The following is a 17,642-nucleotide window of genomic DNA, read 5'->3' on the forward strand; positions in this document are numbered from 1 at the left end:
CATCTTTCAGAGTTTTATGAACATTTTGGTCTCAGCATGAGCATCTGTTGCTAGGTTATCTTAAAATTCTTCTTCATGGTCCTAATTTCCTGTTTGCATCTGGCTGCCCTGTTTTATGGCCTTTCCTGTTCTCATTTTCATCCTCTTCACTTTCAGAAATTTCCTCATGTTCTCTTATTCAGTCTCCTGCACATTTTGTGCAGCATGTCCACTTATTTACATGAAAAGAAGTAGAGGGTAGACTTTAATCATTTAGTGGTTTAGTTTGTAGTTGCCAATAATCCACAATTGTAGTCCACAACTAGTTTATTATTTTCTAAATTCAGAATATTTTCTCCTTTCTTTCTGTCTTTCGGGCAGCAGCAGAAGTAAAAAAATAACCTTTGCAGAAGTGTGGGGCTTTACAATATGAGTGAATTAGAAGTAAGGCAATGTGGTTGGTTTTCTTTTAAATAAAAATTGTTGGTTTGACTTTTCAGGTGCTCTATACTGGACATTTTAAAATCTGCTGATACAAAAGAGGATGTTTCTCATTTTTAGTGATCCGAATACCCACAAATCCAATTTTTTTTTGTCATTGAGATTTTGGAGTTGCAGAGTTGCATTTGACATTCTTGGATAATTGACCACATATGTACTCCTTAATTTTATGAAAAATGGCTGTGATTTTTATAATTAGATTTCTTTTGGAAGATATATCCCAGTGGAACGCTGTGATGTTGTGATTGTAATAGTGGCAATAATTTTCTTTACTGATGGCTAAAATAGTAAAGATTATTAAGGATTCTATTCTGTTCTGTTCTAATTATAGTCCTATACTTCTGGAAGGACATTGTATTACTAGATGACATAAGATGCAGGATGAGAAAGTTCAGAGGTTTTGGCAAGCTGATGGGAGGTAGTTCTGTAAAAGTGAAAAGTAGTGTGGGATTGTGGGATCTGTACTTCTTGTTTCTCCTAATTTACAGTAGGAAAGAAGTTAATGTAATTGGAGTGATTATTGCTTATGCTTCAGATTTAATGTCCAGCTGGGATTAATTATAAAAAGGCTTCTCAGAACAGTGAGATCTTGCAGCACTGTCTTAATTGCCATGCGGAGAAGAAAAAGAACTACTTTCTTAAGGTGTAGTTATGGCCTGATCATTGCTTTTGAAAAACTTAACATGACCTGTGCCTAGGAAATAATGAGGACCCAAATTCAACAACCTGGGAGGTCCCTTCCATTCTCAAATTACTGGAACGGCCCTTACTTGGTATAGACTCAGGAAAGTATTATTAGCAGATTACTTAATGACTCATTGGCAGATGGAATTTTAAACATTTTAGCGTCTAAATAAAGTTAATTAAGGATATTGGGCTAAAACTTTGTGCTCAGTTTTGATGCCTGCAGCCATGGATTTTTCTATTTAAGATGGTCAAACCTCAACCCAGTATAGTTATTTGTGGTAAAATGTAAATTTCATATGTGTGCTTAATTAAGTACTTCTACTTCTTGAGTAAATGATTACCAGACTTTTTTTTTTTAATTTTGGTGCAAAAATAAATTCTGTAGAGTCTGCGAGGTTATTTACTGCCAGCTTTAGGATGCTAGTTTCAAATGTCTGACTTGCAAAATAGATTTAATTTTGAAGGTATTGGTTTGTTATTAGGGATATTGGTGTTTAAGGAGTAAGTAGAAATAGGAGGCAATGGTTTAGTATGCATAAAAATGACAAGAAAGAGTTAACTAATTCTTTAGTGAGTAATACATCAAGATTTTGGGAGTGTTATGTTTTTTTAACAGAGTTTAAAATTCCCAAAAGTATTAAGCATAATATATGTTCTGTGTCTCCTACTATACCTAATGCACTTTAGGGAGTGTGGATTTCCTTCCATTTTGGAAAGACTGAATTTCTCTAGTCTTAACATCTTCTGACCCTTGAGAAACACACAAGTCATCTGCTCCCATCCTTGTGATGAGCTTCCAAAATCTCAGAGCACACTATGAATCACAGGTGCTGCATGGCTACAACAGACAGCTTTGAAGAAGTGCTTGTATTTGCTAACTGATTAAATCTATTTATATCATGGAAAACTAGCTTATCTTGGGGTCTGATCAGAAAATTGCAAAGTGTCTTAAAATGGTGTGTGGTGAGCAGACCCTTTCCACTGGGAATTGCTATCCCTTAACTAGAGCAGGAGGGCTGAGACTGAATGCACCGGTCCAGGCTGTTGGCGTGTGAAGCAAACTGTGACAAATGTAAACTTTAAGCTACAGTATTTGATTAGAGAGGGTTGCTTTTTTGAGGGCATTAATTCAATTGCTTTGTGATTGTTGGACCACATTTTTGGTTTGTGACGTTAGGGCTATCTAAATGAAGGGTGGGATCTCTGTACATAACGGCAATGTTTATCATTTTGAGGAAATGGTAGGAACAGTAAAGTGCTTTCTGCTTTTTCTGTGTTTTTATTACTTGCATTAAAGTTCAAGAGAATTTCACATCTGAGAATAGAAGACGTTTATAAACTTTTGGTCAGGTCTTGGTTAAGTTTCCAGAAGCTCTAGAATAACTTCAAATTATGTTTGTCCCACATTATCTGGAAATTGTATTATAAGATTCTTACCATGTTATTACGTTACCAATGGGAAATTTTCTGGAAATAGTAATTTTTCAATAAAATATCCAAACATACTGGCTTTTTTTCCTACATCTTGTGTGGTTCACCACTGAAGAAAATTTGAAAATTGTGCAATTATTATTCTGTGTTTGTGTAGTTTTGTTTGATTAAGTGGAGAATTTCTCTAATCGGATGAATCCCATACACACTGGTGCAAACAGCACACACCTTTAAAACACACTAATTGGCCTCTTACTCATTTCAAAAAATGGGATTTATATAGACAGGATTCAGTATGCAGTGGAAAGGTTTGGATCAGTGAGTCATTTTTTGCCTAAAAAGATTTTAATGGTAAAAATATCCCTATCTGTTGCTGTTCTCACACTTTCCAGATAATAATTATCTCTAATGGTTAGCTGATTTCATGCTGAAGGCTTCAGTTCTGCAACACACTCAAAGTCTTGCATGACTTGCATCAAACTGGATTATTCCCTCTATTTTAAAGTCATTCTTGTGCTTGAGTCAGACACATTTAAGAACTCTGTTGAATTAGTATCTGTGTGAAAATTGTTTTTCTCCTCAACATAATCAGTTTTGGAACTGGAAATTGCCTTCTGTTGATGGTTTTAGTATTTTTTCCCCATGTTGTGCCACCATCAATTGTTTCTCAGTTTAATATCTGTGGCTTTGCAGCTATCCAGACAATTGAATTATTTTGTGTGTATCTTCAGAATAATTATATGCCTCTTGACTGCCTTTGCAGTTTACATGTAAAATTAGCATTTTGTCAACTTTGTCGTTTTTTAAAAAATAGCAATGCAAAATCTGGTGGTCCGAAGAATTAGTCTCTATTTAATGTGAATAAATAAAGTTTAAATTCACAGTTATATTGAGGTGTAATATAAATTTAAAAAATCATAACTTTATATGTGCAGCTGTTTCTACATGTTTGTATATTTTAATATTTTTCAGACAAGTATAAAAGAAGGATTACTACTGAAGCAAACCAGCTCTTTTCAGAGGTGGAAAAAGCGCTATTTCAAACTTCGAGGTCGTACCCTTTACTACGCTAAGGATTCAAAGGTAATTCTATGCTACTAGTGTCTAATGCCATTTACCTGTGACTTCAGTTTTGTTTAAGTTTACAAGTTTAATACATTTAATCAGTTTAATAATAATAATAACATTAATTTAATTATTAGTTCACAGTTGTTTTATGTAAAAACTGCTGTATATAGGATATAATGGGTTAAATTAGCTTTAAGGAAGATTGGTAATTTCTCCTGATTTTTTTCGTATGAAGTTTATCACAGTTATTTTAACCTTTTTGTCTATTCAGACAAATAATAAAGTCATTATAAGGAGTTGTGGGTTTTTTTGTGGCTCTCAGACAGTCAAAAAAAGTAATAACTGGATAATGCTTAAAAGTTATTGCCAAGGCTGCATTCTATTAAAACTCTTCTGCTCTGATACCCATAGAAATAGTTATGTGAAATCAAGATAGGCTGATTTTCTGCCAAAACTGATATATAAGGGAAAAAGCTGTTTCCCATCTATTGAATTTTTTTGGTGGGAGAATTGGGGGTGGGCAGAGGGGAATACTTATCTTATCTTTGAAAATCATTTCCTTCCTCCCTCCCAAGACTGGGGCCAAGAGCATTTTGGCTGACTCAGATTGTGCTGTTTCATAGCTGTGGCTGTTACTCTCCTTTACCCTGTGGGGTTGCAGCATCTCATAGGAGCTGTAGGTGAGGTGCTTCAGGTCTTCATCATCTTCTATACCCTTGTTTTCTCAACAAAACTCTAAGTAAAGGCACAGAGATGTCTCCTTGTGGGACTGTAGGACTGCAGCTGCTCGGTGCACTGTTGTGTGGCTATAATGAATGAAGCAAGGAAAGCACCATTGCTTCAGGGAGCCCAGCACTGCAGGAGCTCTGTTGTCAAACCTTTCAGCAATTGGTGAGACCACGAGCAGTTTATATAAAAGATAAGCATGGCAGTTAAGAGCTCTGAGAAGGGCAACCTCAAATCACAGTAGGATGCTTAGATGTTTTGAAAATGTGAGCCTACCATGTTAGATGAGGAATGTGGAATATTTTGGGTCTCTGTTGGTCTCACTCCAACAGTTCTGTGCCCTTGCTATCTTGGGAACCATGGAACTGTTGTAGCATGTCCAGAGGAGAGACCCAAAGATGAGCAGGGGGCTGGAGCACCTCTCTTATGAAGACAGACTAACAGATCTGGGACCTTGTAGCAGCCTTCTAGTACCTAGAAGGGGTAAAATGGAGCTGGAGGGGGGCTTTTTACAAGGGCACGTGGTCACAGGACAAGGGGGAATGACTTTAAACTGAAAGAGGAACCATAGTATCCATATCTGGATATTAGGCAGAAAGATGCTCTTTACTGTAGGGGTGGTGAGGCATTGGCACTGGCTGCTCCGAGAAGCTGTGGATGCCCTGTCCCTGGAAATGTTCAAGGCCAGGTTGGATGGGGGCTTTGAGCTACGTGGACCATGGCAGGGGGTTTGGAGGTAGATGATCTTTAAGGTCCCTTCCAACTAAAACCATTCTGTGATTCTATGATAAAGATGAGAAAAGAAGATGTTACGAGTAGGCAATTGTGCTGATGCTCAAAGGCATGCTGAATCCAGACATGCTGAAACTCCCCCAGTATTGATTCTCCTCCCTGTGGCATGGAAGAAGAAAAGCATGTTAGGGCTAAAAACCAGGCATTTTTGTTGGACTGCTCTTCTGTGTTACAAAACCCATCAGGAGCATAACAAAACCTAATTGATCCTTTTCCAGAGGCTGTAGTGTTTAGAGTAGTTATAAATTTCTCATGTTTGAACATCAGACAAAGGAGTGGAGGGGATCAGTTCAGCCCTTTGAGATGCATCTTCTCATATGGATACTATATCATAGCTTTCTATGTGACTTTAGGGTTCCATTCTAAAATTAAATAATTAATTTACATTTTACTGTGTGTGAATCTCTTTCCTCTGACACTGCATTTATGCTGCACAGTAGACACTCTAAAGCTTCATCTTGTAAGAAGACCCCCTTCTTTTAAAAGAGATTTTAAAGCAATATGATTATTGAGCCCTTTTTTTATCCTCTCATGTACCATTTAGAATAGCAAGTGGGACTTGTGTTTAGGGCCAGTTATGAAATTTTATCACATTGTCAGTGTGTTCTATTTTTTTCACTACTTTTACTTTCTATTTTTATTTTCTAATTGGAATAGATGCAATGAAATTAAAGCACATTTTGTAATCATAGCTGAAAGTGGACCCAGACTTAATTTAATGCTTCTATGTTCTTTTCCCTTCACAGTCTCTAATATTTGATGAAGTTGACCTGTCAGATGCCAGTGTAGCTGAATCAAGCACAAAAAATGTCAACAACAGCTTCACGGTATGGAACAATTTTAGCACTGTTTTTGAAGGCTGTGGATAGACTGTTACTAAGAAAATCAAGGATCTTCTCAGTTGCTTATTTTCCTCTGTTTGGAAATAAAATGTATTTTTTTGGTAATGGTTTAATGTATGAGAACAATACCATGTCAGCTATACAGCATTTTATTTCAGTGAGCAGAAATGTGATATGACAGTTGTTTCAAAAGATGATGATAGAAGGCCTTAAAAACACAAGATTCAGTACTTAGTGCTTATTGTGGGTTTGTGCTATAGTTTCTCTTTGAGGTGACATGCTGAATTAAATAAAATGTAATTGTGTTTTTGTTTTAATTTTCTTAACATTTTTGGTTTCTTCCTATATTGAAATGTGCTTTACTTTTTTCACTGCCAATCATACCCATATATGTTTTTAAGTCACATGGAAAAGCTGTCCCTACAGTTGTACCTTGATTCTGATGCTGCTGTAAGAACATAGAGTACTGTTCTATATAATAATACTGAACTATTTCTCTAAGTTCACAGGTGTTTTTTACATAAATGATCCTTCATTTATTGTTCAGCTGTCTGTTAGAACTAAGTGATAATGTCTGACACAGTTCCTCTGCTGTTTCTTAGGCTCTGGAAAAAAATATCTTGAACATGAGCTAGTTATGAGGAATACCATTGGTGAAGTTGTCCTTTCGAAGGATATCTTGAGATGTTCCACTGACTGTAATGGTTTCTTTTTCCTTAACTGCATGTCTCTATTAAAAGGTTAATTTTTGATTTTCCTGACGTTTTTAATTCCCCAGGTGACCCATATTAGTTCATATTACCAGTCTTGGTTTTTCTTCTCCAAAGCAGTCAAATGCAAGCCTCATGAGAGGTTCATATTTTCTCCTTGCTGTGGTACCTCCCAGGCAGCTGCTGAAGCAGTCAGAGCACTTCAAAGATGTGCTCGTGTTGGTATTTACAGCCCAGTGTGTTGTGTCAGTCTAAGCTGCTTTACTGACTAAGAATGCAATTAAAAAGACTACTTTGACAGAAGGTCTCAGGTGAGGTGGTGGCTGTGTAAGGTACTAGACTATCTTTTGGAAAGGTTCTTTCTGTTGCCTAAAATCTGCTTCTGCAGAAAAGTAGGATGCTTGGGGTTTTTATTTTTTCTTTTTAATTTTCTTTTTTTTCTCCCCATTGTTCAGTACTTGGAGTTTTGGTATCCTTTGTAATCCTTTAGGCCCATTCAGCATCTCATTCTTCACCAAAAGTGTGTTTTGCTTCTAGTATCAAGGCTTCCAGGGAAGACAGTAGTGAAAAAAGCAATCTCTGGCTACAGCTTTAACAGCTTCAGAGATACTGTTTATTTTCATGTCCTAGGTACTTTAGGGCAAACAGTGTTTTCTCTAAAGGAGTCCTTAAATTAATTTTGAAAAATTATTTGGATGTAAAGCTCTCCTGGATTGAAGAGTCGTCTGATTTGACTGTGAAGTATGGTAATAGTCGTCATCTTGCTTAATCTTTTGGCTTCTTTCTTTGTGTTTGCCTAACCCGGTCTCCCAGCAACACAGCTCTGTGAAGTGAGATATCTCTGACCTCGTCTGCACTGGGTTGGACTCAGGGGCTGGGAGTGGAGTGGGTGGTTAGCTCTACAGCAATACTCCTTATAAATAAAAAGAAACTTTTCTTTTTGCCTTTTTATCTTCTTCCATCTTAAAAAGGTAACTCTGCCTTTCTTAAAATTATGGGTCTTTTTATTTATGTTATAAGTGATCTGTTAGCATTCTCTTTATTAAAAAAAGCAAAAATTAAAGCCTTAACTTTAGCCTTCTCTAGTTAATGTACTCCCCTTTTTTCTTTGTCCCAGTAGATAATATTTTTAACACGAACTGATAGATGGAATACACACCAAAGGATTAATTTTCTAGGAAAACACACCTTTACAAATTTATATTAAAAATATATTTTAATTTTTTGTTTAAAAATCATTTTGTCATTTCACTTAGATCCCACCCTCTCCCCTCAATTTCCCACTCCCAGCTTGTAGAAATTACTGTTTTGCCTTCTTTTGCCCTTTTTAGTTTGTCTGTTTGAAGGCAGAGGTGTGTGTCAAGTTTTTCCATGCTTTTATTTTGGATAAAACTCAAGTCCTAAAATTAGTCATAACACACAGATTTAAGGTTGAGTTTATTTGTGATGCACAAGCTTGCAGAATATTTTATGTAACTAAATACCACTGTTTGTTCACCAGAATTGCATTTGCTATCTCTCTGCAAACAAGTTGAGGTTAAAGGAAAATTTGAGGTACATAATATCTGTTAATTAAAATACAGAGCTGATAAACTTTAATCAGCTCATTTGTTTCATTTTTTTCCTTACTGCTGATGATACTACCTTTCAGTGAACGATCAACTGACTTTTAGCAATTAGTTTCTGGTGTACAACCTTGCCTTTTAAGAGTTTATAGTTGTTTTGTAGTTCTGAGCATCCTTACCTAGAGGTTAATGACCTAGAAGGAAAGGTGTCCCTTGACTTCAGAGCCTTTACATAAGACACTCAAGGCTGGATTCTTCCTACTGCCTTATTAGGTACCAGTGTCCCAAGTCTAAGGGAAGAGGGCAAAGAGGTTCCAGCCGGTGAGAGATTTCATCACCCTCTCCATCAGCCACATCAGGAATGCAGGGGGGATTTGCTCAGCCCATGGCCAGTTCAATGGCGTGGGTGAGTGCTGAGTCCTCACACTGATATTGGGCACTCTGTTTTCGCCCAGAACTTTGCTTCTGCCTTGGGGCCTGGTTTATGTTGGCTCAGCACAGCCAGAGGAGTGTAGCTGCTCAGCATGTTACCCTTTTGGGGAGGCTCCTGGGATGAATCAGTCTCCCACCCTCGTTACAAAGAAGCAGATGGGGCAGTGACCAATTCTGCTGAGTGTTGTAATTCCTTGTGCATTTTGGTTTGCAGGGATGCAAGTAGGCTTGTTGGTATCTTGAGTGCATTTAGACAAACCCTCTTTATTGTTCTCAAAACAAGATCCTAGACCAAATGGGCCTGAAGAGTGTTCTCTGGTGTGCAAGCATGAGCTTTCAGAGCAGTGGTGGTGTGCTTTCATTCTAACAGGTATAAGGGAAGGGATTTTAAAATACCAAAAGAATTCTTGAACAGGCATATTCAGACAATGACGTTCCTCAAGGCAACAAAGGTGATTATGGATTGTGATTTAAAACGAAATTATCTTTGGTGAAATTTGGGCTTAAGTTTCTCCCTCTGCCTTGCTTTTGATGCTGAAGAACGGATGCACATTGCTGAGGAAAAAAATCTGTAGATGTTAAGCATGCTGCCCCTCAGTAGTTGAGCCACATGGTTATATAAAATGCTCTGGGCTACTATAAATCTGGGTTAGAGTCTCATGTTAAATGCGCATGCGTCATGTGGCAGCACCTGTATTTTAATCTATCCAAACTTTTGTTTGAAACTCTTAATTTAGTTATGGGTTTTTTGACAGTAAATGTGATGGAAAATAATAATTCGATAAAATACTGGTTTTGAGGCACTACTTTCTATAGGTGGCTTTATCTAATTGCATCTAAGAGCAACAGAGGAAATAATTTCTCTGTCATTCTAGAAGGCCCTCTTCAGGAATATGAGAGTTGACAAACTATGTGATACTCAGGATGGGGATTCAGCTTGTCCTAACTTCTGGGTGGGACTTGATGATGGGTTTATAGGCCCCTAAATTTAGGTATCTAAAATAAAATTAATAGGTCTTCAAAGCAGAGTTCTGTAATTGCTAAGTTCAGTTTAGACTCCAATGACTTATTAGCTGATTCTCCCTTAGCTACAATGGGAGCTTTGTCATCCAGGGCACCTAAAATGTAGGCCCTTGCTTTCAGCTTTCTGAATCAGGTGCTGAATCAAGTGCTTTTTGTTAATATTCATCTTGTGAAAGTTGTCATCTTTAGGGGGAGGGAGCTGCAGTAAGCAGATCTACTATCCTGGAAAGCCTACTATGATTTTTAGTAATTAGAGACTGGCTGGAAAGGGGACTTTGTGTTCCAGCTAATAACGCTGATTACTAGGATTCTGGATATGCTTGCAGAAATGTCTAACATAGTACATTTTTGCTGATGTGTTGGTTTTAGCAATGCTTTAGACCTTGTAGACCATAAGAGTCCTGATTATTTATTCTGTGAAAAAAATACTTCCTTGGAGAACTTTTAAAGTGCTGGGCTTTAATAAAGTTTTCTCACCTGGCGTTATGATGCAAAGGCAGCAGAAACTTATAAAGTATTTCAGTTTTATATTTTATATTTTTATTACCTCCATTTGATTTAACTATTTTCCAAGGTAAATAATATTTGTCAACTGTCTTCTATACTCTTACCTATTCTTGCTGTTCTCCTGATGGTTACTTTGCAGCATCATCTCGTAAATGACATTACATGCCTGACACTCAAGGAAGCCCAAGTCACAGACATCTGGGATTATTTTATAAATTAATGCTCAGTTACATTCCTTATGGATCCCAAGATGTGTCTGTTTTCTGCAGTGGCATAGTGTGAATTTTTGTGTCCCCTATTTTGGTACTAAGATCCTTCTTCTATTAATTTGGAGTTGTCTGTAACTCATAAATATTTAATCTCTACTTCTGTGGTATGTATTTCTTTGTTTTTACTAACGTTGAAATTTTTCAAGTCACTGTACTCTCTACTTAATACATTGCTTGGCTCACTTTGAAGTGCCTTCGAGATCAAGAGGGGGAACTAAGTAATCAAAATTTTGTGCTGTCTGCAAGTATTCCTTTATTGCTACTCTACACTTCTCTTCCAGTTTAAGAATCATGCCACAAAATTGTGTTGGAGAATAATAAGCTGCTTATTTTCTATTAATCTTTTTTTCATATTAAAAATTCTTTTTGTTCCTTCTTACTTTTTTGCATCCCTTAGCTTTTCATCTCATTGCATGATGGTCTTTTCAGTTTCACAATTGGTCTTTTCAGTTCAATGACTGAATTAAACATGATTATGGATCAGCCTGATGTTTTAACTTTTCTGATCAGAAGTACTTAATGTTGTTCAATTTAATCCCTTTAATGAATTAATACCTTAATGGGTTAATTTTTTAGTGTATTTTTTCCTACTCTCTTAAAAAAGACCCAAAAAAACCATGAATGGCATTTCATTAAACTTAGTCCCTGAATGTAACTTTGTTACAAAAAAAAATTTTTTTTCTAATTTCCGCTTTTTTTGGTCAAACATATGAGTTCACTTGGACTGAAAAGGAGGGAATTCAGCTTAATATGTTTTAAACAACAACAAAAATATTTTTGCAGCTGTCTATGGTTTTCTTGGTATTCTGTAAATTTTGGATAGATTTTGAAAAAACAAAATACTTATATGTGTTGATTATCCCTGGATATATTATTTTTAGAAGATTAGGGTTTTTCTATAGGTTAGTGAAACTAAATATTCTATTGGAGCAACTGTGCTTCAAGTGTGGTTAAAATTTATATCGTCTTCTAGTTTCTATTTTTTTTCTTACAGACCTCTGATTACCTTATTTCCTATCCATATTTCTGAATGTAGCATATCCTCTGTCTTGATTGGGGATGTAAAGTTTATTGGCATGACTTATGTGGAACCAGCTTAAAGGATAAAGTAATTCTTTTCATCTTTGAATCCTCTTGTGCAGCTGCTGTTTTAAACGGGAGGTGACCCAGTTATACTGGAAGCCCAATTCTTGTGATTTGTCAAGATTTCAAGTTGAATACTGCAACCAGTCCCGAAAGGCGGATTGCTTTTAGCACTTTATTTCAGTCCTGTTGCTTCTGACATCAGTCAGCTGTGTTTGCATCATGAAGATTAGCTAGTTCTAATTGATTTTAGAGAACTAACTATTAATAGTCCCTCTGGGCTTGGGAGACAGAGGGTTGGCAACACTCTGGCAGTGTTGCCAGAGTTTTCTTTTACTTTTCACAGATAGTGTTAATTTCTCTGGACTTGGACATATTTTGCTTCTTTCTTGCCCCTGAGATCTTTTCAGAGTTGTTGTTGAGATTTTTCTTCAGGGGCTGCAAAAACTTCAGGGAATGTGTGAATTGCTTAACCTCCCCCAAGCCACATCAGGAAGAAAGAAGACAAATCTTTTCCCAAGAAGTTTAAAACCTTTCATCTTTGGGTTGGGGCACTCCATTCTGTCTTTTCAAATATTAAGAGACAAAGAGAGATATTCCTAAAGCTGGGAATAATTATCCTAAAACTTTTCTTTCTTTTTCAAATTTAAATAAGCTAACATCAGTTCAATTTTATTACTGACTCTTGATTTGCCCAGAGTTCAGGCTCTTGAGCTTTTTTTAAGTGCAGAAAGCATATGGATTCTAGTGGAGGTATTCCTCTGCTGCTGTCCTGCATGTTTACAAAATCCAATTTATTGCAGTTGCATCTCAGTGAACATCAGGAGATGGTTTCTTTACTGAGCCTCTTTCAGATGCTCTTCTATCTCAGTCTGGTTTGGTTTTTTTCAAAGGGCTGCTCACCTGAAGAGTACACAGGTCTTACTCTTCTCTGGTCTTTTTGCTGCTTTTCTTACACTGTCTTTCTTACTTCTTTAGTTTGGTGAAGTCATCTTGCTACTCCTGTGTTGGCAGGCTCCTAAGATCCTGGAGTCAGCAACTACCCTCGAAGTTCCAGACTTGACGTAGACTCCCTTGATTTCAGCTATTGCTAAGCAAACATTGCCTTGTTTGTAGCCTGGATTGATTAATCTTTCTGGTTTGCTCTGTAAGAATACTCTGGAGCACAGCTATCTGTATTTTTTTTTCTTTGTAAAAATCTATTTTGAGTAAATGTCTATATATAGTCTGTGTTGATGTTCCCTTGAAGGGATACACTCTTGCTTGACTTCTCCCTTTAATAAACCACAGGGACTTGCAAGGAATGGGTTTGTGTTTGGAAAAATGTTTCTGGTTTTTATCCTTTAGATCTGCAGTAATCTCCTGGGTTGGGTATGTTTTGAAATTTCCTGTGCATTCCAGTTGCATGTTGATGTTAACAGTATATACTGATGATGCTGGGAGTTCAGACACATTTGCAGAAGTCTGCTTTAAGTACTGTCCTCTGGTGAGCTGAATCCTAGTCTCAGAGGCACTGTATTTTAAATTTTGCCCTTGGAATTATCAGAAGGGTCAGTGCATGGCACTGTTTAAAGATGGGGTAATGGCACATCCAGATGTTCCCCATGCCCTGTTGGCACTGTAGAGCAGGGCTGACAGATCCTGCAGTGACATCTGCAAGGGTGCTGGGGCCTTTTCTTGTCTCCAGGAGGTAGAACATGGCTGGAAATGGCTCAAGTTCCTGTGCTGGCTTCACCAGCATGACTCAGCTTTGCACCAGTAGCTGACTCTTGGAATGGATTTAGCTTTTCCCTGGTTGTGAACTATCTGCTGTTTCATACAGATGGTGATTAGCCTCTAAGTGATGTAGGCTTTTTGATGCTCCCAGCCTGAGCAGCACCCAAACCACAGAAGGAGAGGGGAAGTGCTTTGGATTCCATTTTGTTCAATATTCTACTCAGGGTTGGGATTTTTTTTTTTCTATATTCAGGCAGTTTAGAAGTAAGACAAAAACTGAAATAGCAAATTAATATGCTTAGGAAAAGAAAAATTAGACAAAAGCAATTAGTGTGCACTTGTGATGCATTTAGGGGTTTTTTTTTTCCATTTAGCACTTGCTCATTTCCCCTCCCCTTCCCCTCCCATCCTCTGACAGTGACAAAAAAAATGTAATGAAGCTGAGAGCTCTTTCCAAGTTCTAAGCGCCTTATCTCTGACTTGATGCACTGTCCCTTTCCCTAGAGTGTCTGGAGATGTTGAAGCTTTAAGTTTCATTATGAAAAAGCAATAAAACATTTCAGCTGTGATGCTAAAAATCCATAGATAAGTTGCTTGAGATTGATCTGTTACAAGGAAGCTGAAACTTTTCAGAGAGAAAAAAGGAGATATTTTAAAATGTGACCATTCTGGTCTATATTGTATATTTGGATTTAAGTTGCATTTGCCTGGAGCTTGTTTTCCACACATTTCATGCTTGGCAGAAATTTTTCAAAAATAGCTTGCAGAAAATTTCTGTTTTTCACTGGTGAAGCATTTTGGATGTGTGAAGTATAAGCCAGATTTCATTCTTGCTGCTCTTTTACCCATAACCTATTCCCTGACATTTCTTTCTATTCATGCTTTAAAAATGGTTAAAATACCTGGATAAACCTCAGATAGTATCCCTCACTGCAGTTCCTGTTTACCAGATAATTTTATAAATAAAGTCACTGGTGTAAACTTTGAAAAAATTTCCTGTTTCTTGTGAACAAGGATCCCCGGCTTTAGGCAGCTGAATGATGTTTAAACAGGAAGCTGTTATTACAGACAGGAAAAAGAATCATCCTTTGCTGGTTTATTTTGTATAAATTTGCACCTAGTGCCATTAAATATATAACTACATGTTTTCCCTAAAGCTGAGAAGCCGTCCCGTCTCATAGATGTGTAGTGAGCTGGTGAAACCAAAGCTAAGGGCACAGCAGTTTGAAACTAACATGCTGAAGAAATCTTTATGTAAGGACTTTAAAGAAACATGCAGGCCTTGAACTAACTATATATAGCACTTTCCAGTTTACATTCACAAGAATGGTTTATTGGTTTTGCTGTATTTAAATGCTGATTTAAAATAAATTTCTAATTCTTTGGTCCAAATCCATGGAACTTTCCTACCCTGCTTCTTGTAACTGGCTATTTATAAAGTTATACTTCTGCAGAAAAAAGGTTTTTCTGTTAGCAGTTGGTTGAAATTGAATACATGAGGTCGATTTGAGGAACTGGATTTCTGACAAAGTGATCTTTGCTGGATACTTTTGCAGTTCAAGGCTGGACATGTAACTGGATGACTTGATTTACCTGGATTCTGTTTTCACAGAATCGTGGAGTGATTCCCACCTCCTTTGCTGAAGCAGGACTACCTAGTCCAGGCTGTGTCTGGGTGGCTTTTTAGTATCTCCAAGGGTGGAGACTTCACAACTGCCTTGAGCGACCAGTGCCGGTGCTCAGTCACTCTCACTATAAAACATTGTTTCCTGATATTCACAGAGAGCCTCTCGTGTCTCAGTTTGTGCCCATTACCTCCTAGCTTTTCACTGGGCACCACTGGAAAGAGCCTGGCTCTGCTCTCTTTGCATCTCCTTTCAGGGGTTTACATATATAAGATGCCCCTGAACCTTCTCCAGGCTAAACAGTTGTAGGTCCCTCAGGCTCTCCTCACATATCCCATACTTCAGTCCCTTCTCTGGATTGTCTGCAGTATGTCCATGTCTCTCTTGTCCTGAGCAGCCCAGAACTGGACACAGTGCTCCAGGTGAGGCCTCACCAGGGCTGAGTAGAGGGGCAGGTTCACTCCCTGGACCAGCATCTTAGGATACCCCTGGCCTATTTTGCTACAAGGACACGTAGCTGGTTTATGCTCCATTTGTTGTGCAACAGTACCCCAGGTCCTTTTCTGCTGAGTTGCTTTCCAGCTGGGTGACCCTCGGGGTACATTGATGCCTGGGGTTGTTCCTTCCCAGGTGCAGGACTTGGGGCATCTTGTTGAACCTAATGAGTTACTGCCAGCTCATTCTCTGGCCTGTTGAAGTCCCTCTGGATGACAGTGTGACCCTTGAGTGTATCAGCCACTCCTTCCCAGTCTTCTGTCATCAGTAAACCTGAAGAGGATGCAGTCTACCACGTCATCCGGATCATTGGGCCTGGTCCCAGTGTTGTCCCATGAGGTACACTGCTAATTCCTGGCCTCCAGCCATGCTCTGTGCTGCTGATCACCACCCTTTGGGTCTGGCCATGCAACCAGTTTCCAACACACCTCGCAGTCTGCTCATCCAGCCTATACTTCATCAGCTTCTCTAGGAGAGTCTTAGGGGATAGTGCTGAAAGCCTTACTGAAGGCAAGGTGAACGATATCCACCTTTGTCTCCTCATCTGCCAGGCCAGTCATTTCCTCATAGGTTGAAAAAACATGCCTTCCCCTTGGTGAATGAATCCATGCTGACTATTCCCAACTGCTTTCTTGTGCATGTGCCTGGTTGTAGTCTGGGTGGTGGTCCTTCATTTTTGCTCAGTGTGGTGTAAGATAAGCCACCTAAATTACCCAGGCTGGATTCTACTGCAGAATGAAGTCCCTTTACCTTTTTCAGTGATGTAACCATTTTTGTCCTGTCTTTTAGCTAAGCTTGCTTGTTCTGGTGTTGTATTGGTGCAAGAGGTACTGTGTGGGACTTTTCTTTTTCCTCCTAAGAGTTTTTACTGTGGGAACCAAAACCACACATTACATCAATATTTGTGATCTTAGGAACAGTGAAATAGGAGAAGGCCAGGAAAAAGAGGGAAGCAACATTTTAGTGGAGACGACAGAGCTAATTGTTCTGATTATAAATTCTGCATTGTACTGAAGCAAATGTAATAGCCATTTATTACCCGCCTTGCTTTTAACCCTTCCCTTGTCTTTGTAATTTATACTTCTACCTGGCTTGACTTATCATGAAAAATAACAGTGACAATTCACCATAAAGCACCAGCTAACAACACCTTTGACAGTGACAGTGCTGTTATAATTTATTTAGTATACAGAAACCAAGAAATTATGAATACTCTAGAAAGATGTCCAGCTGTTATCACTGTGATTTTTGCAGACAAGTTCTGGAAGGTGTGGGAGCATCAATGACCCCAGCAGTCCACTTTTACCATTGGTGGAGGTGCCTTCACCTGCCACACTCATACAGACCCACCTGCACAAGAAGAGTGGAATGGAGAAAAGGGGAATGGAAAAGCAAGGGAGGCAGAGCATTGTTATCCTGGTATTTGCCTGTACTGACTTGCCAACATCTGAAGCACAGAGAAGTTAGGAAGCATTTAATGTTACACTCCTGTCCCAGGCATTGAATATAGTCCCTAAGAAGAGAGTTGGGGTGCTCTCTCTGTATCATCCTCTCGTCATTATTTCCAGAAAGATATTTTAAAAATATCTGTCCAGAGAACAGGAAAACCATTTCCCCAGCTCCTTCAGATTCTATGTGGCATTTCTACATTAGTAATTTAATTCAAGATCAGCTATACAAAGTGCTATTAGTGTAATGTCTGATAATAGTTCAGAGTGGCAGAAGGTGCCTTAATGCAAATATCATGTTGCAGGAAGCAGAATGCTTTACAGTAGCTGCTTTGTAACTACTTAGGTATAGAGCACTGTTCTCTTGATTAGCAAACACTGTGTCTTCATTTTGAATTAGTAAAAGAAGCCAGAACTGGAGCTAACAAGCTTTGGGAACTGTATTTTCTTATATGTTGCTGATAGTAAAATAAATAGAATAAAAATTAGGCAATAGGCTTTAATCTAACTCTCTGTGATTTTATTTTATAGATTGTACATGTAAACCCACTGAGCTGAAGGCATGTAGAATGTTACATTAGGGTTGGGTTAGGTTATGCCCACTGAAAGAAGAAAGGACTTTGAAATTTACTCTGAACTTGATGACAATTTTATTTCCTTTCAAGATGTTAAAATTGTTCCTAGTAAGTGTTGTCTGAAAGAAAAGTTGTAGTAGGTCCCAAACGTGACTGTAGAAGTGTCAT

General features: G+C 38.1%; 1 protein-coding gene across 3 annotated transcripts in view; it reads left to right on the forward strand.

The window, feature by feature from the left end:
• The window catches only part of DGKH (diacylglycerol kinase eta), a 159,463-nt gene that overhangs the window by 76,627 nt on the left and 65,194 nt on the right, over nt 1–17,642 (forward strand). For 2 of the 3 annotated variants that reach the window (XM_041407298.1, XM_041407299.1), the window contains exons 3-4: nt 3,571–3,681; nt 5,931–6,011. In XM_041407298.1, coding sequence (XP_041263232.1) covers nt 3,571–3,681; nt 5,931–6,011 — 192 coding nt within the window. Of the gene's footprint in view, nt 1–3,570; nt 3,682–5,930; nt 6,012–17,642 lie in introns of those variants that run through there. The other variant, XM_041407300.1, reaches the window with a different exon arrangement.

This window comes from Onychostruthus taczanowskii, unplaced genomic scaffold (assembly GCF_017590055.1).
Source record: "Onychostruthus taczanowskii isolate IOZ18803 unplaced genomic scaffold, ASM1759005v1 scaffold26, whole genome shotgun sequence".
Taxonomy (NCBI): Eukaryota; Metazoa; Chordata; class Aves; order Passeriformes; family Passeridae; genus Onychostruthus; species Onychostruthus taczanowskii.